General features: G+C 40.0%; 1 protein-coding gene across 5 annotated transcripts in view; it reads left to right on the top strand.

Moving 5' to 3' along the window:
- Positions 1–23,107, top strand: part of LOC140717185 (TBC1 domain family member 22B-like) — a 339,243-nt gene that overhangs the window by 244,720 nt on the left and 71,416 nt on the right. For all 5 annotated transcript variants that reach the window (XM_073030478.1, XM_073030479.1, XM_073030477.1 and 2 more), the window contains one exon: positions 11,254–11,381. In XM_073030478.1, the coding sequence (XP_072886579.1) occupies positions 11,254–11,381 (128 nt within the window). The remainder of the gene's footprint in view (positions 1–11,253; positions 11,382–23,107) is intronic.

Here is a 23,107-nt window from a genome sequence, read left to right as displayed (position 1 = left end):
GTGGAAGATTGGGAAAAGAAGCAAACCGAGTAGCCACGATTTTTTTTAAGTTGCACTTAGCTATTATCAGTGACAGTGTCCTGGCCTTACAATAATTAAACTTTATTTTTTAACCTGAAGATACAAATATCTGTCATGTAGTTATCATGAACAATGTTGTTTTATTGATATCAGAAAAAAAACTATCAATTTCTAAATCCTGTATTGCCATCTTTACCACTAGCTACACAGAACTGATGAGATACTCTGAATACCAACCAGTATAGCAAGATGTGAAGCTAGTTGCAGTATCAATCAGAATCAGGTTTATTATCACTGGCATGTGACATGAAATTTGTTAACTTAGCAGCAGCTGTTCAATGCAATACATAATCTAGCAGAGAGATAAAAATAATAATAATAAACAAAATAAAACATAAGAAATAAACAAGTAAATCAATAACATATATTGAATAGATGATTAAAATATGCAAAAACAGAAATACTATATATTTAAAAAAAAGTGAGGTTGTGTCCAAAGCTTCAAAGTCCATTCAGGAATCGGATGGCAGAGGGCATGAAGTTGTTCCTGAATCGCTGAGTGTGTGCCTTCAGGCTTCTGTATCTTGCTGATATCTGTTTGTCGTGGAATTGAATCAAAAATTTGGGAAAAAAAGCTCTGATTCTCATTGCACTGTTTTAAAAAAAGAAAATCACTTTTATCACGATCTTAATAAAACTTGCTTAGCTAGTTACATTCTTGGTCTTTCACTATAAACAAGAATATTTGCTGTCCCTTGGTAAAAGGATATGCATTGTGTCTAATTTTTCACTCAAAATTCTCTCCTTCAAATTCATTATTTTCTTACTAGCACCTTAAAGAACCTGGCTTTGAACTTGCCAATATAAGCAGGTTTCCCAGTGACACTGAACCAATCATATTGCACCACTTGTTCAATATTATTGGTGTTGAAATGGTGTTTATTCTGTTGTTCAACAAAAGATTTTAAAATTGCTGTATTGTCAGCAGGAGTTTATTTAAACTACGTTCTCCCCTGATGTCAGAAAGTCACTACCAGCTTTCTGGTTGTCAATACTGATTTCCATAGGTAGTGTCACATTTTTAAGGCTTTTTTTTGGGGGGGGGGGGAGGATTTCCCTATTTGATTGTAGCAGTACCCAAATTGAAATAAACTTAAGTTTTATGTTCAGATGTAAAGCAAGTTTTAGAAATGAAAAATAATGCAACTCAGATTTGGTCATTATGGAAAAGTTATTTATTAAATCGATAAAATGTGTGCTTTTTTTTTGTAACTGCTCTGGCCATATATTTTTAAATGAAAAATGAAGGAGAAGCAACTGCTGTAAAACTCCTTTTTCATTGTATGCCTAGAATTACCTTCAAATTAACACTTGTACAAAGATAGAGAAGGAGCATTTTAAAACAGGTGGAGAAAATATAGATTTTGCTGGAAGAAAAAATTGATTTACTGGCAACCTATCAGAGATGCTAAGAGACAGTACCAGTCTGAAATAGAGACTCTGCCCAGTCATCAGCTGTGTCAGGGCTAACATAATATAACGAGTTACAAAGCCAAGTTGGGCAACATCTCCAACAGCAGCACATCCCTCTGCTCAACTCCCTGTTTACATGTGACCTCATCAGCAGATTCTGCTTTACCTCCATCTACGAGTTTGCAATGATACCACTGTAGTGGACTGTATCTCAAATAATGATGAGTTGGAGTTCAAGGAAACAGAATTTAGTGATATACTGTCATGGCAATAACCTTTCCCTCAATGTCAACAACACAGAAGTGCTGGTCATTGACATTACGAAGGGGGGTGGTGCACATGTTCCTATTTACATCAACTGTGCTGAGGTGAGAGTTTCAAATACTAAGGTGTAAACATTACCAATAGCTTCTCCTTGCCCAGCCATATTGATGTCACAGCCAAGGAAGCTTATCCACGCCCATGCTTCAGGAAGCTGAAAAAATTCGTCATGTTCCTATCGACCCTTATCATTTTTTATTGATGCACCAGAAAACCATTCTGTGGATGCATGGTGGCTTGTTATGGCAACTGCTCTGTATGTACCCACAAGAAACAGCTGAGAGTTGTGGACACAGCTCAGGACATCACAGGAACTAATCTCCTCTCTATGAACTCTGTCTATACTTCTTGCCGTCTCAATAAAAGCCATAAGATATAGAAGCAGAATGAGACCATTTGGCCAACTCTACTCTGCTATTTTGTCATGGCTGATCCAGTTTTCCTCTCAGACACAGTTTCATGTCTTCTCCCTGAATCCCTTCATGCCTTGACCAATCAAGAATCTATCGATCTCTGCTTTAATATCCATAAAAACTTGTCCTCCACAGCTGCCTGTGGCAAAGAGTTCCACAGATTCACCAGTGCCTAGCTGAAGAAATTCTCATTATTTCTGTTTTTAAAGGACACCCCTCCATTCTGAGGCTGTGTCCTCTAATTGTAGACTCTCCCACCATAGGAAACATCCTGTCCACATCCACTCTTTCAGGGCCTCTTACCATTCAATAGGTTTCAATGAGGTCACCCTTCATTCTTCTGAATTCTTGTGAATACAGGCCCAAATCCTTCAAATGCTTTTCATATGACAAGCTATTCAATCCTGGAATCATTTTCATGAACCTCCTTTGAACCCTCCAGTTTCATCATATCCTTTCTAAGATAAGGGACCCAAAACTGCTCACAATACTCCACAGGTGGGGCCTCACCATTGTTTGTAAATTCTCAACATTATATCCTTGCTTTTTTATTCTAGTCCTCTTGAAATGAAAGCTAACATCACATTTGCCTTCCTCACCACAGACTCAACCTGCAAATTAACCTTTAGGAAATCCTGCATAAGGAATGCGCAAAACCCTTTGCACATCAGACTGTTGTATTTTCTCTCCATTTAGAAAATAGTCAACTTATTCATTTCTTCAACTAAAGTGGATCATCATACACTTCCTGACACTGTATCCAATCTGCCACTTCTTTGCCCATTCTTCTAATCTGTCCTTCTGTAGCCTCTCTACTTCCTTAAAACCATGCCTCCACCTATTTTCACATCATCGGCAAACTTTGCAACAAAGCCATCAATTCCATAATCCAAGTCATTGACATATAATGTAAAAAGAATCAGTCCAAACAGAGACCCCTGTGGAATACCACTAGTCACTGGCAGCCAACCAGAAAAGGCTCCCTTCATTCCCACCCACTCTTTGCTTCCTGTGAATCGGTCACTGCTCTGTAAAGCACCCAACATAATCAAAGACCCCACACATCTTGGATATTTTTTCTTCTCCTCCTTTCATCATGCCTCAAAGCATGTACCACCAAACACAAGCACAGTTTATTTTCCACTGTTATTAAACACTTGAATGGAGATCTTTTATGATAAGATGGACTCTTGGCCTCACAATTTACCTCGTTATGATCTTGCACAGTATCAGTGACCTACACTACACTTTCCTGTAGCATTTACACTTTATTCTATCTTTTTATTGTTTTACCTTATTTTAGCTTAATTATTTGCTCTGTATAAACTATATGCAAGACGAGCTTGGTACACGTGACAATAATAAAACAATATTAGCCAATATTAACTGTATTTAAATAATGGGAATATCATTTATAAATTTAAAAATTCTGGCATCTGCCAGATTGAATTATTGAGAAAATATATTCCATGCTGTTTGTTAACCCTTGGGATGGTGACAAAATTATTATTTCTAGAAAGCTAAGCGATGAAGTTGAATTACTTGCATTTATCACATATTTCTGTTGTACAGTTTATGCACAGGACTATCATAAAAGCAGAAATGCATATTTTATTTTGAATGCTGAGGCAGTCTGCTGTTAACAATGGAATTGTTTTCACTGTGTCTGCAATCTTCCTGTTGTGATTGCTGCTTCAGCACTATAAAAAAGCCTCATACGTTTTACAAAATTGCAATTTACTGCTGTAAGTGCAGAGTAGATTCAATTTTATGTGAACCTTGAAGAGATGCCTGATTCAATTTGCAGTTGTCTTCAGAGCTATTGAATGTGAACCTTGTTCTCATCCACTAACTAGCAAATTGTTGAAATGCTTTACCCTTTTAATTACTTAGACTTTAAATATTATGACACTTCTTGGGGGAACAATGTTTAGGAAGGCTTGCTTTTTCTTTACATCAGTACACATTTAAAATTCAGTTACCTATAGAATTAATACCTTGGGAAGCTATGCTAACTTTGTGTTGGACCTCAGTTAAGTTACACTAAAGAAAGCTGCATGAAGTCTGTACCAAAATTGTGAAAATGCTGTTGAAGCAGTGGAGGTAATTCAGATAAGGTATAGAAATGCAGTGGTTACATAACAGGAAAGAATACATAAAGTTAAAATGGGCACTGAGACATCCAGTAGGGAATTCAGAAGTAACTTCTTTTCTCAAAGTGCTCACTGCGTAGATCTGTATATACCACAAGGAGTGGCTGAAGCGATTAGAATAGGTGCATTTAAGGAGAGACTGGACCAGCATGCCAATGAGAAAGTAGTAGTAATGTTAACATCTTTAGATGTGGAAGGACAGAAAGTAGCTGTAATGGAGCAAAATTAGCAACGTGTGACGAGAAGCTAGACTGGACTGCCAACACAGATGCCTTGTGCAGGAAGGCACAGAGGCGACTGTACTTCCTTAGAAGGTTGGCGTCATTCAATGTCTGTAGTGAGATGCTGAAGATGTTCTATAGGTCAGTTGTGGAGAGCGCCCTCTTCTTTGTAGTGGCGTGTTGGGGAGGAAGCATTAAGAAGAGGGACGCCTCACGTCTTAATAAGCTGGTAAGGAAGGCGGGCTCTGTCGTGGGCAAAGTACTGGAGAGTTTAACATCGGTAGCTGAGCGAAGGGCGCTGAGTAGGCTACGGTCAATTATGGATAACTCTGAACATCCTCTACATAGCACCATCCAGAGACAGAGAAGCAGTTTCAGCGACAGGTTACTATCGATGCAATGCTCCTCAGACAGGATGAAGAGGTCAATACTCCCCAATGCCATTAGGCTTTACAATTCAACCGCCAGGACTTAAGAACTTTTTAAAAGCTATTATTAATGCTTTTTGAGATAGTGATTTAGATGCATATCATATTTTTTACTGAGTTAAGTATTGTATGTAATTAGTTTTGCCACAACAAGTGTATGGGACATTGGAAAAAAGTTGAATTTCCCCATGGGGATGAATAAAGTATCTATCTATCTATCTATCTATCTATCATTTGGTCAAATGGCCTGTTTCTTATGTGTCCTATGTAAGATGATGATGATTTATGGCACTTGATTTTGTGTTCTCAACATCTGTGAGGCTGACTGGGGCAGTTTTAAAGTAAGGGTTGTCAAGTATAACACACTAGTCACAAACACCCAGATACCAAGATGTGGAGAAATTGATCGACTGGTGGCAGTTCACTCTGAGTGTCCATTAAGAAGATTCCGATGAAAACTTTGAGCAGAACTATACAATAAAGCTTGATGGGCACAATAATCACTGGAACCCCAGTCAAAAAGCCAAAAAGTCTGCACATAGCAACAAAGAACAGAGAGGATTCAAACTTAAGTTTGACAGTGGGCTTATTGCAGAACATGGAATCCATTCTTTCTAAAATGAATCATCGACTTATTTGCATTAGCATTTCTGTGGAGCTCTTAATGATGTTCGGTGTGGAGGTTAATGTCAGAGATTTCATTATAACCAAAAATGGGTCTATCAGTATCCTCACTGCTGTCTTGAAAGCTTAGATTGCTGCTTTTGTGATTCTGATTCACTGTTGATAGGAGTTCCAGAGCATCAGCAGATCAGTGGTAAGAAGTGATGGCATTCAAGTCCTGCCACAAAGATTAAGCACCCTTTGATGATTCAGGTATAGTCCAGAATTGCCACTTCACCCGTGAGATGGCTTTCTGAAGATCATACTTGGACTTCTTGTAACTTTCTTGGTCACCAGACTTGAATGCCTTTGATCTGAACCTCAGCAGATTGTAGATCTCATTGTTCGTCCAGGGCTTCTCACTGGGGAAGACTGAATGATTTTGTGGGGACACACTCCTCTACAACAGTTTTAATAAAGTCCGTGACAACCATGATGTATTCATTCAGAATCACAGATGAGTCCTTGAACATTTCCCGGTCCATCATCATGAAGCAATCCCATAGCTGCTCCTCTGCCGCTCACGACCGCCTCTTTGCTGCTCTAATCTCTGGAGCTTTGCTCTTCAGCCTCTTCCTGTATGCAAGTCTGAGTCTGGCCATGGAACAGCAGGCATTCCTTGTCTTAATATAACAGTAGTTGAGTGTGTTAGGACCTCTGGTTCTACAGGTTATGTGATAGTAGTAATTGGACAGGGTTTTCTTGAAATAGCCCGGTTGAAGTCCCCAACTATAAAATGAAATACATCGGGGTGGACTATTTCATGTTTGGAAATGGCATCAGGCAGTAACTCAAGCGCTTGATTAGAGTCAGCTGCAGGTGGTATGTAAACTGCGGCCTGGATTAGAGTCGGATTAGAGGAAAACTCCCTTGGTAAGTAGAAGGGACAGCATTTGACCATTAGGTGTTTATGTTCAGGGAACATGAGTTCTATGAAAACGCCACATCGGAGTACCAGCAAGAGTTTATCATGAAACGCACACCTCCATCTTTTGCCTTTTTTAAATCAGCAGTTTAGTCCATTCTGTAAATCAAGAAGCTTTCAAGTGTCATTGCTGTATCTGGCATGCTGGGAGTAAGCCACGTTTCATTCAAACATAGAACACAATGATCAGATTGGAGTTCTCAAGTTTGAAATGATGCAGTGGGAAACTTGAAGGTGTATGGCTGCTCATTATCTAACACCCTTCCCCCCCTCACCAAGACCATCTATATTTTTCTCATTTGGAGGGCTAACAATCTTGCATTCTCCAGCCACTGGAGAAAGATAAATACTTATGAATATCGGGCACAAAAGGAAGGCACAAAATTAATGAGTTTCATTTTGTATTCCTTAATAACTGAATTAATCAAATGGATTTAATCATGCATTTAGCAATTATTTTTGCTCACTTCTGGGGTAAACTGATAGGAAAAACTTAAATGTTGTTTGGACAAGAGTGTTATGACATTAGTGGACAGGTGTAGAGCATATTGAACAGTGAAGGGTTAGGTGTTACTCATATTGCTGATAAGTATTCTGATCATGTCAAAGGGGAGACCTTTGTTGTAGCATCCTCTTCCTTTTGTGCTTCCTCCTCAACTCCCTTGAGGAAAGTGCAGTTACAAAATGGAAGCAAAGGCTTCAAATCAGCATCATCCACTAGTTTGCATTATAATCTCACTACTCTGCATTCTGCAATGGTAATTGGGCATGTGTGCACACAAACGCCTATACCAGCATGGCATCGTGTTCACTTCCTATCAAAGGTTTTCATAAAGTGAATGCTTCTCTAACAGTATTTAAATAGGTTCAATAGGTACATTTAATGTCAGAGAAATGTATACAATATGCATCCTGAAATTCTTTTCCTTTGCAAACATCCACGAAAACAGAGGAGTGCCCCAAAGAATGAATGACAGTTAAACATTAGAACCCCAAAGCTCCCCTCTCCCACGCATAAGCAGCACCAAGGCAACGACCCCCCTCTCCCACCAGAAAAAAAGCATCGGCACCCTCCACCGAGCACTCAAGCATGCAGCAAAACATTAATAAAGACACAGACTTGCAGTACCCCAGAGATTACTCGTTCACCCGGTAATTCGACATACTACAGGCTCTCTCTCTCTCCCTAATAAGGGAAAAAGTGGTGTCCCTGTTTCACAGCAGGAGGGGAGACATAACAAGCAACTCACTGATTTATGATGTTAAATGTATGTTGTGTCGCTTTTTCAAAGCTCTGCGCCCAGAGAACACAGGTCTCTGGACGCACAGCCAGCAGCCAAACTGCCGTTTCTGATGTTCTGTGTTCTCCTGCTATGCCTCAGTCAGGGGCACCAGCCTGGAATAACCCCATTGAAAATCCAGCACCCTGAAGGTGCGCTAGTCTTCCTGCTGAATCCTTTGGATATCAAAAAGTAGCCAGTCATGAGGCCCTGAGAGATGGTTCCCATTCCTGCAAATAATCAAAGTCAGAGTGTAACTCCAGGTCAGGGTCTTCAAAAAAACCGTGAAAAGGGGAAAAAGAGATATCAAAGATGGAAATAAAGCTGTTTACTAAAATGCAAGCAAAGGTGTTGCCGTTTATTGCCATCCTGACTTTACTCCACCCTCCTTTTGAGCATGAATTTGGATGCACTATTTTATGATACAACTTCATATTGCTTTCTTAGTCCATGTGACAGTTCTAAATTGTTTTTATGAATATAGCCTTGTTTATTTTGGATATGTTTGTGTCATAATAGTGTATGAATTCATACAGTGTAACTTATGTTCATGTTTATGATAAAACTGCACAATATAATAAAGTAGTCATCTAGTGATTACAAAGTTTGTATATTCTAAATCTCTAAGCCTATATTTGCAGTGTAACTCTCTAACTAGGTCTATTTCTGTTTTACTGTTAACCACAATAGGACATTTGTCTTAAATAAGAATGAGTGTAATATTTTTAAAGAAATCTTGTCTCTCTCTCAGTTCCTTTGTATTTCTTATCACAGAGTATAACTAGACTTCACATGCTCATTGTTTCATGTTTTAATGTTCTTAAATTAACACATTATCTTGAAGAAATTCATACAGGTGTAATATTATTAAGTTAAATGTCAAACCAAATAAGATCTTCTTAAAATGGAAGTCGGAGATGCTAGATTGATTCTGGGAGGAAATTCTAGAATATGATTCTCAGGTGTATAGAGTGAGCTAGGTTATGGCATCAGAAACTTTTCACCAGACACTTTTGCAAAGTATTGTAGTGATTTTATGTACTGGACTACTGCTGCAAATAAAAAATTAATGACACGTGAGTGATGATAAACCTGATTCTGGTATAGGTCTCTAATTGTTGACTGAGAGTGGGAAGGGAGCAGGGAGAGGGGAATCATGCTTGGAAAAAGGGGAAGGATCGGGAAGAACCAGAAAGACGTTCTATAATGATCAGTAAACCATTGATTTGGAATTGAATGACTTCGCCTAGTGTCTCAGGGCTTCGTACCCAAAGCATCCCCATTCCTGGAACTTCTCTGTCACTTGTCCCATACCCCTCCTGCAGTGCTCCACCCTTGCCATTCCAATCATCCCATGCTTCCATCAGATTTACAAACTCACTCTGCACTCTACATTGACAGATACGGTACTGTAGGAAAGTCTTAGTCTCGTATATAGCTGGGATGCCTGAGACTATTTCACAGTACTGTACGTTTCAATGTAAATTGGGGGAGATTCTCTTCTCAGGAGGCTCGGTCAAATGCAGTTTTTGTTTTCAGAAGAGATTTTTGCCACTATATTTTGCCAGGTACAAATTGTGAACATTGCCATCTTCAGCAGTGTACTTATATGTTGCCTAACTGTTCCTAAACTTCGATAGTGAGCAATTTACAAAGTATTTACTGAATTGAGCTGATCATCCATTCACAATATATCTAGCAAATATCACTAGATAGAAATTCAAAACAAAATTTTCATTTCGTGGTTATGGAAGTCTACAATATGTCATGATCCGACTACTATTTCAAAATTCCAACTACATTTAACATCAAAGTACGTATACATGATACAAACCTGAGAAACGTCCCCTTACAGGCAGCCACAAAACAGGAAACCCAAAAGAACCCATTAAAAAAAAAGACGAACACCCAATGTACTGAGAGAGAGAGAGAGAGAGAAATCATGCAAATAATAAAGTATGCCAAAGGCATTAGAACTACACACAAACCCTGGAGCAGGCCCATGGCTTTGGCCTCAGTGCAGCAAAGAGCAGAGTAAATGATGCAGAGCAGTGAGCAGAACTGGCCCAACCTTTGCCTATGAAGGCTTTATAAATCAGAGCATTGAGTATAGGAGTTGGGATGTAATGTTAACATTGTACAAGGCATTGGTAAGGCTGAATTTGGAGTATTGTGTACAGTTCTGGTCACCGAATTATAGGAAAGGTGTCAACAAAATAGAGAGAGTACAGAGGAGATTTACTAGAATGTTACCTGGGTTTCAGCACCTAAGTTACAGGAAAAGGTTGGGCCTTTATTCTTTGGAGCGTAGAAGGTTGAGGGGGGACTTGATAGAGGTATTTAAAATTATGAGGGGGATAGATAGAGTTGACATGGTCAGGCTTTTTCCATTGAGAGTAGGGGAGATTCAAACAAGAGGACATGAGTTGAGAGTTAGGGGGCAAAAGTTTAGGGGTAACATGAGGGGGAACATCTTTACTCAGAGAGTGGTAGCTGTGTGGAACGAGCTTCCAGTAGAAGTGGTAGAGGCAGGTTCGGTATTGTCATTTAAAATAAAATTGGTTAGGTATATGGACAGGAAAGGAATGGAGGGTTATGGGCTGAGTATGGGTCAGTGGGACTAGATGAGAGTAAGCGTTCGGCATGGACTAGAAGGGCCGAGATGGCCTGTTTCCGTGCTGTAATTGTAATTGTTATATGGTTATATGGTCCCGTTTAAATCATTCAAACATCAGTTTATTCCTTGCTTTAAAACCCAAGTCCTGTTGCATCAATACTCTTTGGGCCTGGAGCCTGTCACCATGTTGTGGCCAGTACCCACCCTTTCCAAATGGGCACAGTGCTTAGATCGATCAAACCTCGCTCTCAGTTTAGTCGAGTGAGCTCCAAATTTATCTCTCCTCTACCCTGACTTTACTCCGCTCAGCACACACTAACTCTATCTCAAACATGCCCCGACCTCACTCTGACTCCATCTTCAATGTGCCTCGACCTCTCCTCGACTTGCACCCGCACTCTTTGACCCTCAATTCAGCTTTGACTTTGCTCACCTCTTCAGTATTTGTGGTGGTCATTTACCTTTTTTACAGAAAAAATGTTATTAATAAAGTATTTAGTTCTTGCTTTGGGAACTGCCAGTAACTTGATGCCCGGCTTCTGCAGCACCATCTTAATCTGGATTTCATTTCAGTCAAGCTAGATGGACATGAACTTGGGATCTATTGCTCAGTTAGCACTGGAATTAGCATGCTTGGCTTAAAGGAAAAGCTATGAAGAAAAATATCTAAAAGTGTGTTTCATGCAACAATAGGACATTTGTTTTATATAAAACTGAGTGCAGTTTTTTTCTCCACAGAGCAAGTCCACTTTCACTTCAGGAAATATGAGGTAGAATACCTACAGTTCGCATTCCGTTGGATGAATAACTTGTTGATGCGGGAACTGCCACTCCGATGCACCATCCGTCTTTGGGACACCTATCAGGTAAATGTTGCATCACTGTACTTCCAGGATAGTCCAGTGTTAACACCTTTAATATATGCATAAGTGCCTTTTAATGCAAGGCCAGATTTAAGGCAGCTTACACTGGGTTAAAGCATTGCCAGAGGGGATAAAAAGCAATTGTAACAGCAATGATTTTAACATGTTCCATTGAGTGACATTTACATATGTTCATGTGTAAAGTGAGAGTGTGTGAATGTTGTCCCAGATCTGATATGTCTGATTCATTTATTTATGATCTGTTTCATCTTGAGTATTTTATCCTTGTGATTTGAATATTAATAGATGTAAGTTGGCTACCATAATTATTTCCCAGCTTAGTATACAACATGGCAATATGAAACAGAGGTTAATGATGCTCTACTTTTTAAAAATTACGCTTAGCTATAAGTGATATTACATTTAGATTTTAGAAGTTTCCTTCTTCATACAATTAAATCTAAACACATACCTAACTTGACTAGAGCAACCAGACCTAAACTGTGCTCAGCAGTTTTTTTTTCCCCATAAAGCACCTGAACTTAAAGCATTTGCAGACAAAAAGAAAAGGACTTGTTGCATGGCCCATTTATTGCTTTTAACCAGAAGAGGATACATGCACTCATGCTAAACAAGTTATGCTGAACTAAATTAAGCATTGAGCAGGGGTAGTACACATCACAGCCCAACCTGACCAGACATCACAGTCAGGTCCAATTTAGCAGGGATCAGATGGCAAGGCTTCAATGCTAAGTATATGCATTGAATGTGACTCTGATAAGTTTCCAAAAGATATGGATTATAAATAACCACTTTTGTGGAATAAAACCGTGCACTAATTGTATTTTGAAAACAAACAAACTTTATACTCAGTTTTTAAAACCCAACTATTCAAGCTCCGTGCTCACCCTACCTTCCCACGCCTTAACAATGCTAGAGTTCCTCTTTTCCTACCCACCACCCCATAAGCCTCCACATCTAACACATCATTTTCAGCAACTTCCGCCATCTCCAAAGGGATCCTGCCACCAAATATACATGCCCCCCCACCCCACTTTCAACAGGGATTGCTCCCTCTGTGATTCCCTTATCCATTCATCCCTCCTCACTAGTACCCCTCTTGGCACTAGCCCTGCAAGCGGCCAAAGTGCTGCACCTTCCCATTCACTTCCTCCCCTGGGTCCGCTCCTCCTTTCCTTTCTCCCATGGTCCAGTCTCCTCTCCTATCTGATTCATAGCTTTCCAGCCCTTTAGCATTCATACCCACCTGGCTTCACCTATCACCTTCTAGCTCTCCTCCTTTCCAGCCCTGAAGAAGGCCCAAAATGTCAACTGTTTATTCATTTCCACAGATGCTGCCTGACCTGCTGAGTTCCTCTAACATTTTGTGTATGTGTCTTTGGATTTCCCGGCATCGGCAGAATTTCTTGTCTATTCATGATAATGACCAGCTGCTGTTGGGACTTCTCTAATTTATAAATGCTGGATAGTCCCTTGATGTCTTTGTAGTAAATTAGAGAATGCAATGCTAGCATCTTTATATCATGTTCACACAATTACATAGATTTTGCTGGCAGGTGCCTGTGATTCTGTTCTTGTTTTTCTGTTTGTTCGGGTACATCTGAGGTCAAATGCTGAACTCCTGAATTTACCTCTCCATTAGCCTTTTTCAGTGCATGATGCATTTGAACTCTCCCATTGAGTCTGTGGATTGATGCCAGTTTTTTTGTGCTGAGGGATGAACTTGAAGTTGCACACAGGACAGGATTTAGTAGCCTATTGCTTTTCATAGGTAAAAGGCTGCAGGGGAACAAGATAGAAGATAACATCTTTTTAAATCATAAACACATGAGACTCTGCAGATGCTGGAATGAACTCAGAAGATCAGGCAGCATTTTGGTGAGAAATAAACAGCTGATATTTTGGGTTGAGACTCTTCATCTGGACGTAATGTAGTCATGATGAATGGTCTTTGCCCAAAACATTGACTGTTTATCTCTCTTAATAAAAACTTAATTAGTTTCATTTTAAATACTAACCTAGCATTTCTCAGAAATCTTCCAGAAACATCTAAAGTCTTTAACATGGACAGTCAACAAAGTGAAGATGATTCTTTGTTTTCTCTTAAAGCTGCTGGAGAGCTTGAGGGACAAGGCTGCTTCATTGCATTGCTTAAGGCACTGCCATGTCTCAGGGGCTTGTCGTGCCTCCGGGAGACGTCAGGGCAGCAGCATGAAACATCTGAAGGCTACAGGATGAGAAGGACAGTTTGAGAAATGGACACAGATATGGAATTGACATTTAAAGCAGTGAAGTTTGAAGTAAAACATTTTGTTAGAATAAGATGAGGCAAAAATTGCCTTTTTTGTTCAAAGCTGAGCAAATTAGAAGTTTTTTTTTATTAAAAGAGCCACAAAGTACCCAAGGAAGTTTTGTATGAAACATGGTATGGAACTTCAAACACATTTTAGCAAAGCGTTGTAGTAATGACCACAAGTTTGTGTGGAAAAGCTTTACTAAAATAGAACTAGGTCTCATTGACTTCACTTAAATGGAGAAACTCAAAACTAAGGTAATTCTCTCTTAAGCCAAGCAAATTATGAGATTCGATAGAGGTGTTTATAACCTTATGTAGTTAGTGTAGAATAAATCAGCAGAAAATGCTTCCAGTGGATGAAGTTTTGGCATGCAGGGAACACAGGAGGAAATAGAACATAGAATAAGTACAGCACAGTACAGGCCCTTCGGCCCACAATGTCGTGCCGACCCTTAAGCCCTGCCTCCCATATAACCCCCCCACCTTAAATTCCTCCATATAACCTGTCTAGTAGTGTCTTAAATTTCACTGGTGTATCTGCCTCCACCACTGACTCAGGCAGTGTATTCCATGCACCATTCTCTGAGTCAAAAAAACCTTCCTCTAATATCCCCCTTGAATTTCCCACCCCTTAACTTAAAGCCATGGCCTCTTGTATTGAGCAGTGGTGCCCTGGGGAAGAGGTGCTGGCTGTCCACTCTATCTTTTCCTCTTAATATCTTGTGTACCTTTATCATGTATCCTCTCATCCTCCTCCTCTCCAAAGAGTAAAGCCCCAGCTCCCTTAATCTCTGATCATAATGCATATTCTCTAAACCAGGCAGCATCCTGGTAAATCTCCTCTGTACCCTTTCCAATGCTTCCACATCCTTCCTATAGTGAGGTGACCAGAACTGGACACAGTACTCCTAAGTGTGGCCTAACCAGAGTTTTATAGAGCTGCATCATTACCTCGCGACTCTTAAACTCTATCCCTCAACTTGTGAAAGCTAACACCCCATAAGCTTTCTTAACTACTCTATCTACCTGGGAGGCAACTTTCAGGGATCTGTGGACGTGTACCCCCAGGCCACTCTGCTCCTCTACACTACCAAGTATCCTGCTATTTACTCTGTACTCTGCCTTGGAGTTTGTCCCTCCAAAGTGTACCACCTCACACTTCGCCGGGTTGAACTCCATCTGCCACTTCTCAGCCCACTTCCGCATCCTATCAATGTCTCTCTACAATCTTCGACAATCCTCTACACTATCCACAACTCCTCCAACCTTTGTGTCATCTGCAAACTTGCCAACCCACCTTTTTACCCCCACATCCAGGTCGTTAATAAAAATCACGAAAAGTAGAGGTCCCAGAACCGATCCTTGTGGGACACCACTAGTCACAACCCTCCAATCCGAATGTACTCCCTCCACCATGACCCTCTGCTTTCTGCAGGCAAGCCAATTCTGAATCCACCTGGCCAAACTTCCCTGGATCCCATACCTTCTGACTTTCTGAATAAGCCTTCAGTGTGGTACCTGTCAAATGCCTTACTAAAATCCATGTAGATCACATCCACTGCACTACCCTCATCTATATGCCTGGTCACCTCCTCAAAGAACTCTTATCAGGCTTGTTAGACATGATCTGCCCTTCACAAAGCCATGCTGACTATCCCTGATCAGCCCATAGATCCTATCTCTAAGAATCTTTTCCAACAGCTTTCCCATCACAGACATAAGGTTCACTGATCTATAATTACCCGGACTATCCCTGCTACCTGTTTTGAACAAGGGGACAACATTCGCCTCCCTCCAATCCTCCGGTACCATTCTCGTGGACAATGAGCATATAAAGATCCTAGCCAGAGGCTCATCAATCTCTTCCCTCACCTCGTGGAGCAGCCTGGGGTATTTTCCATCAGGCCCTGGGGACATATCCGTCCTAATGTATTGTAACAACTCCGACACCTCCTCTCCCTTGCTATCAACATGCTCCAGAACATCAACCTCACTCATATTGTCCTCTCCGTCATCAAGTTCCCTCTCATTGGAGAATACTGAAGAGAAGTATTAATTGAGGACCTCGCTCACTTCCACAGTCTCCAGGCACATCTTCCCACCTTTATCTCTAATCGGTCCTACCTTCACTCCTGTCATCCTTTTGTTCTTCACATAATTGAAGAATGCCTGGGGGTTTTCCATTACCCTACTCACCAAGGCCTTCTCATGCCCCCTTCTTGCTCTTCTCAGCTCCTTCTTAAGCTCCTTTCTTGCTACCCTATATTCCTCAATAGACCCATCTGATCCTTGCTTTCTAAACCTCATGTATGCTGCCTTCTTCCACCTGATTAGATTTTCCACCTCACTTGTCACCCATGGTTCCTTCACCCTACCATTCTTTAACTTCCTCACCAGGACAAATTTATCCCTAACATCCTGCAAGAGATCCCTAAACATCGACCACATGTCCATAGTACATTTCCCTGCAAAAGCATCATCCCAATTCACACCTGCAAGTTCTAGCCTTATAGCCTCTTAATTTGCCCTTCCCCAATTAAAAATTTTCCTGTCCTCTCTGATTCTATCCTTTTTCATGATAATGCTAAAGGCCAGGGAGCAGTGGTCACTGTCCCCCAGATGCTCACCCACTGAGAGATCAGTTCCTTACCTAATACTAGATCTAGTATGGCCTGTCAACATACTGTGACAAGAATCCGTCCTGGACACACTTAACAAACTCTGCCTCGTCTAAACAATTGGAACTAATCAGGTGCCAATCAATATTAGGGATGTTAATATCACCTATGATAACAACCCTGTTATTTTTGCACCTTTCCAAAATCTGTCTCCCAATCTGCTCCTCAGTATCTCTGCTGTTACCAGGGGGCCTATAGAATACTCCAAATAGAGTAACTGCTCCCTTCCACTCATACTGACTCAAAAGAGGATCCTGCTACCCACCCTTTCTGTAGCTGTAATTGTATCCCTGACGAATAATGCCACCCCTCTCCCCCTTCCCCCCTCTCTATCCCTTTTAAAGCACTGAAATCCAAGAATACTAAGAATCCATTCCTGCCCTGGTGCCAGCCAAGTCTCTGTAAAGGCCACTACATCATAATTCCATGTATGTATCCAAGCTCTCAGTTCATCACCTTTGTTCCTGAAGCTTCTTGCATTGAAGTACACACACTTTAGCCCTTCTATCTTACTACCTTTACACCCTTTATTCTGCTTCTCCTTCCTCGAAGCCTCGCTGTATGTTAGATCTGGCTTTGCTCCATGCACTTCTCCCACTGCTCTATCATTCTGGGTCCCATCGCCCTTGCAGGTTAGCTTAAACTCTCCTGAAACATGCTAGCAAACCTACCTGCTTCCGGCACATCACCGTCTCAGGAGGAATTGTAAAACCTAACTGGGAGCAAGCTCGTCCTCTGCCTCTTCTCGTCGAAGCCTCAAAGCTCCACTCCTTTACTGGCTGCTTTCCAATGGCCGCTCCAGCAAAATACTCCAGCAAATTACAAAATACTCACAGTCAATTAATTTCTGTAGAAGTTCAATTGATTCTGGTATTTTTAAATAGTTTCCTAACTTCATGTACACCTGAAGAAAGACATTTCCAATTCAAGCTAAATATCAGCTTCTCAAAAATCTTTTTACGAATGCCTGGAATCCGCCTTTAATAATCTTAATGTTACATCTTAATTTTGCAAGCTCGTTTGCACTGAAAACCTTTCAAAACTTTCTGGCATATTTCCAATAAAGCTAATGGCAATTAAAATAAATACTCATTAAAAATTAGCTTAAAAGCATCTCCAGCAAATGGGCTATATCATGCTTGAAAGCACCCCTTGTCCCCTATACAACTAAGATTTATCAAGGCTGCAGTTACTTGGGTTGGATTCTGGGAGCCTATCAGATTCTCGAGACCAACAGAGAGGTATCCTTGGGTGAGGAAGTCCCAAGGTGCTACTCCCAGTATAAGCATACAGCAAGGAAAGCTGAAGATAGAGACAGGTATAATAGCTGAAAGCATCTTTAGATGTTTTTAAAAAAAGCCTCCAACATTGGGAAGTTTAAAAGCATTAAAGACTGAAGTAAACAATAAAAATAATGAGATTTTTTAAGTGGAAAATTTGATAAGTTTTTAAAAGAAAATAAAGAATAAAGTGATGTACTATAATCTTTCTCCAAATCGATAGGTCAATAATCGTCATTGAAATTAATCAAGGTCTTGGTTAGTCAGGCCTGATTTGATAGAGAATATGAAGAAGCCTCTTTTATTTGTCAACATATTCCAGATTTCCACATTTCGTAATCCATGTATGGTAGTCCTTGCTCCGCAGCTATTGAAACAGCCTAATATTAGATGTTTTATTTGGAATTTAGAACAAAATTTAACATAATCTGGCTTTACAGCTGATAAAATAGGAGCTACGAGGGAGATGGTCAACCCTAAGTTGCATGAGACAGGTGACTGTCAGGAACAGGAAAGGGAATAGACAGCCAGTGCAGAGTTGCCTTGTGGCTTTTCTCCTTGATAATAAGTATACTGCTTTGGATATGAGGGCTGGACCTACCACAAAGAAGTTGCAGTGGCCAAGTCTGGCTCTGTGGCTCAGAAGGGAAGCGGGGGAGAAGAAAAGTGCTGCAGTGATAGAAGGTTACATAGTTAGAAGAGCAGACAGAAGTTTCTATGGACATGAAAGAGACACCTGGATGGTACTTTGCTTCCCAGTGCCAGGGTCAGAGGTGTCTCCAATTGGGTTCTCCACATTCTAAAGGGAGATGGTGAGCATCCAGAAGTTGTGGTACATATTGGTACCAACAACATATTGTAGATAGGAAAAGGGATAAAGTCCTGAAGGGGGAATATAGGGTTAGGTAAATGCTGAAAAGCAGGGACCCGAGGGTAGTAATCTGTAGATTGCTGCCTTTGCCATGTGCCAATGGAGGTAAGAATAGTTAAGATTTGGTAGATGAATGCATGGCTGAGAAGTTGGTGCAAGGGAAGGGCTTCAGATTTCTGGATCATTGGGATCTCTTCTGGGGAACGTATGACCTATAAGGTAAGTATGGGTTATACCTGAACCTGAGGTGGACAAATATCATTGCAGGTAGGTTTGCTAGAGCTTTTCAGGAAGGTTTAAAATATTTTGGCGGAGGGTGGGAACCAGATTGATGAGCTGAGAACTACACTCCCAAGTTTCTGAAAGGGGGAGCTGAAGGGATTGTGGAGGCATTAGTAATGATCGTTCTCAAATCACTAGATTCTGGAATGGTTCTGGAGGACTGGAAAATTGCAATTGCCATTCCACTCTTTTTGAAGGAAGGGAGAAAGAAAATAAAATTATAGCAGTTAGCCTGACCTGTGATTGGGAAGATATTGGATTCCATTATTTGGGATAAGGTTTTGGATAACTTTAGAGGCACATGATAAAATAGGCCAAAGTTGGCATGGTTTTCTTCAGAGGAAATCTTGTCTGACAAATCTGCTAAATTTCTTTGAGGAAATAACAGGTAGAATAGACAAAGTACCGTCAGTGGATGTTGATTACTTGGATTTTTAGAAGGCCTTTGACAAGGTGCCGCACCTGAGACTGCCTAACAGGATAAGAGTCCATGGTGTTACAGGAAAGATACTAGCATGGATAGAAGATTGGCTGACTGGCAGCAGGAAAGATTGGGAAATAAGGAGGTATTTTCTGGTTGGCTGCCAGTAACTAGTGTGCTCTGCAGAGTCAATGTTTATACCATTTCTCTCTCTCTCTCTCTCTCCCCCCTCCCCCACCTTTCAAATCTCTCTCTCTCCTCCCCCACCTTTCAAATTTTTCTCTCTCCTCCCCACCTTTCAGATCTCTCTGACCCTCCCCCCACCTTTTAAATCTACTCCCCAGCTTCTTTTCTCCAGTCCTGCCGAAGGGTTTCATCTCAAAACGTCGACTGTACTTTTTTCCAGAGATGCTGCCTGGCCTGCTGAGTTCCTCCAGTATTTTGTGTGTTTTGCTCAGATTTCTAGCATCTGCATTTTCTCTAGTTTGTGGATGATAGAACTGAGGGCTTTGTGGCCAAGTATGCAGATGTTATGAAGATGGATGGAGGGAGATGTTGGTGTTGAGGAAGCAGGGAGTCTGTAGAAGGATCTAGACAGATTAGGAGTTTGGATAAAGAAGTGACAGATAGAATATGGTGTCAGGAAATCTATGGCCATGCACTTCAATAGCAAAAATAAAGGTGTGAACTATTTTCTAAATGTGGAGAAAATTCAAAAATTGAAGGTGCAAAGGGACTTGGGAGTTCTTGTGCAGGATTCCTTAATCAATTCACAGGTTCATTCAGAGGTAAGGAAGGCAAATGTAATGTTAGCATTACTTTCGAGAGAACCAGAATATAAAAGCAAGTATGTTATGGTGAGGCTACATAAGACATTAGTGAGATCAAAGTTGGAGTGTTGTGAGCAGATTTGGCCCCTTATCCAAGAAAAGATGTGCTGAATTTGAAGAGGGTCCAGAGAAGGTTCACAAGAATGATTCCAAGAATGAAAGGGTTAACTTACATATGAGGAGTGCTTGGCCTGTACGCATTGGAGCTCAGAAAAAATGAGGAGTGGTCCTCATTGAAACTTCTTGAATGTTGAAAATCCTCAATAGAGTGGATGTGGAGAGAATGTTTCCTATGGTGGGCATGTCTAGGACCAGAGGGCACAGCCTCCAAATCGAGGGACGTCCATATAGATCAGAGATGAGGAGGGCTTTCTTTATCTAGTGGGTGTAAATCTGTGGAATACATTGCCATGGCTGATTGTGGAGGCCAAGTCATTGAATATCTTTAAATGGAGGTTGATAGGTTCTTTATTAGTCAAGGCTCTGAAGGTTATGGGAGAAAGCAGGATAAATGGGGCTGAGAGGGATAATACAGTAAAATAATGAAATGGTGGAGTGGACTCGATGGGCCAAATGACCTAATTGCACTGATATACTTTTTCCTATCTGGAGTATTTTAAGCATATGGAGGTTTTTCGTAAGGTATCATGCTGTACTGCCTCACTAAAATTCTTAATTGGAATTACCATCAAAAGCAACACCATATTTTATACTTTAATTGCATCCACAGCTGCTGAACACAATGTTATAAAAATATTTAGTTCTTATACTGACTTCTGCTTTTTTTTCTTGTTTTTGACTCAATTCTGAAATTGTTTAGGGCTTTGAATTCTATAGTTATACTTAATGAAGTAGCATGCAATTTAGCATTAATTATATTTTAATTAAATTTTGAATTGATCAATTGCCAATGAGAATGATTGGCGCTTGCATTGGAGCAAAATATGTGTCACATTAGAAATAGAGAAATAACTTCTGCAGGAATTTGGAAATGAGTTTAAGGGAATTAATTGGAGGTACAGTTGGAAATGTTTTGTTTTGGTAGGACATATGGAAAATTAACAAGTGGAGAAAGCAAGTTCTAATGTGGTAATCATTTCAGATGGGAGGGTGATTCTTAATGGTGAGAATCTAAAAATTGTGTTTGAAACCGAGATTGGACTTGAACAAAAACAGGAGAGTAACTTGCATCCAAAGATTATTTTGTAATGTATCTACTGGAACAAAGGGAGTAAATATAATCTGAGTTCTAGATGAACAGGTTTGTAATGCAGTATGAGATGTGCATGATTCTATTTTGTATAGGGAGAATTGAACAACCATTTAAAATAGCATCAGTGAAATTTGTTCTGATAAATGTGGATGAAAGTTTGGCTACAATGAACTAACTTAAAGAAGTCATGTTGGTGGTCCTTGTAATGGCTTTGATTTTTTTTTAAATTTATTGAGGTTTGAATAGAAAGTAATTCCAAATGATACAACATTGACTTGCAGTGGTGATAATTATTGCACTCTGTTCAATGTGGCTTCCTATATTTTAATTATTTCTAAGTACTCTTGCCCTATTTTATGAAATATGTCTCCATTATTTTTTGGGTAGAAGACATGACTACATGAATTCACATCCAGTCCTTTGGAACATTTGCTCCGTGTTGCAAGAATTCTGTCTTAGTCTTTCACTAATTCTTCCCACCCTCTTCTAATTTCCCAACCTTAATGCTGCAAAGCTTCATGAAGCAGTTGACCAGCCATTAGTTTGCCCCTATTCTCTCTGAGGAGGCACATTTTGATTTTACACCCTTGCCTGCTTGCATTCGAGTTTGGTAACTCCTTTTGCTGTAATGCTTGTTTCTACTGAACTTCAAGCTGTTAGTGCTAGTGATACGGTTTCTTTGATGCTTAATGGTCCATGTGTACATACCGTCTCTATTTTTCTCAGCAGGGATATTCTCCTTTTGTTAGTAAAGTTCCTGCAGAATGAAACTGACTTTCCATAGCCACAGCTGATTGCCCTACATCTCATGACCATATTTTGTTTTCATTCTCCCGGTTCCCTCTTGAGAATAATCTCAAGTTAATAACCTCTGCTTTTAATTAGTTACTTTCTTCTTCTTTCCACCCTGTCTTTCACAGCACATCACAGATTTATTTACAAAACTTAATTATTATAACACATACATGTCTTATACTTTAACTGATTTGTTTCAAGGCGTATTCTTGGCTAACCATACTTTGAAATGCAGCTTAGAGTCAAATCACTCGACTGGGTTCAGAATGAGTGAGGGTCTGAGGATGTAGCATGTTTTTAATTAGAACTACTTTTGAACTGGAGAACATTTAGGGCTAAGGATGGTTGTCCATGATTTATAGGTTTGTAGGGAGAGGAAGATTCAGTCTATTTGCCTCATTCATTTAGATTTTCAACAGATTCATCTTTCATTTACAAACTAAAGTTGCTTTTTCATAAATTAGTGGCTATGCCACATTTGTTCTTTAGTGGGGGGGGGGGATTCAGTTTTAAAAAGAAACATTACTGCGGCTTATCTATTATTACTTTGTTATTAGTAGTGCATTACTAAGGAATGGAAAATTTGGATTAAAAATAGTTAGTAATACATTTTATGTAAATTAATTTGAAAACATGGTGTTTTGCACACACCACTTGCAAATTGAAAGACTAATTTGTTATCAACCAACTGAAATTTCATGTATTTATTAATTTCTTTAACATTATGATGTAACTGGCAGGACTGAAATGTGCTGATTTTAACTAGACTAGTCCAGTTTAAGTGGTGACATTTTTGTAAATTACTGAGTCTGTGGCTCTGAAATTACTATGACAACCAGTATGAGGAAATATTCTGCTAATAGAATGAATCCAGTCAGATAGTTACAGACCCACTAATTTATGAATATCTGTTGAAATGCTATTACTTAGAAGTAATCTTGGGCTTTAGTAACTATGACTGCTCACTTGAAACTACCATATTAAAATTAAATGTGCAAAACCTTTATTTGGGGACTAAATTAAAAATATATTTTCCCCATGT

Source organism: Hemitrygon akajei, chromosome 27 (genome assembly GCF_048418815.1).
Source record: "Hemitrygon akajei chromosome 27, sHemAka1.3, whole genome shotgun sequence".
NCBI lineage: Eukaryota > Metazoa > Chordata > Chondrichthyes > Myliobatiformes > Dasyatidae > Hemitrygon > Hemitrygon akajei.
Note: the sequence above shows the minus strand (reverse complement) of the source record. Positions and strands in the feature narration are given on the sequence as shown.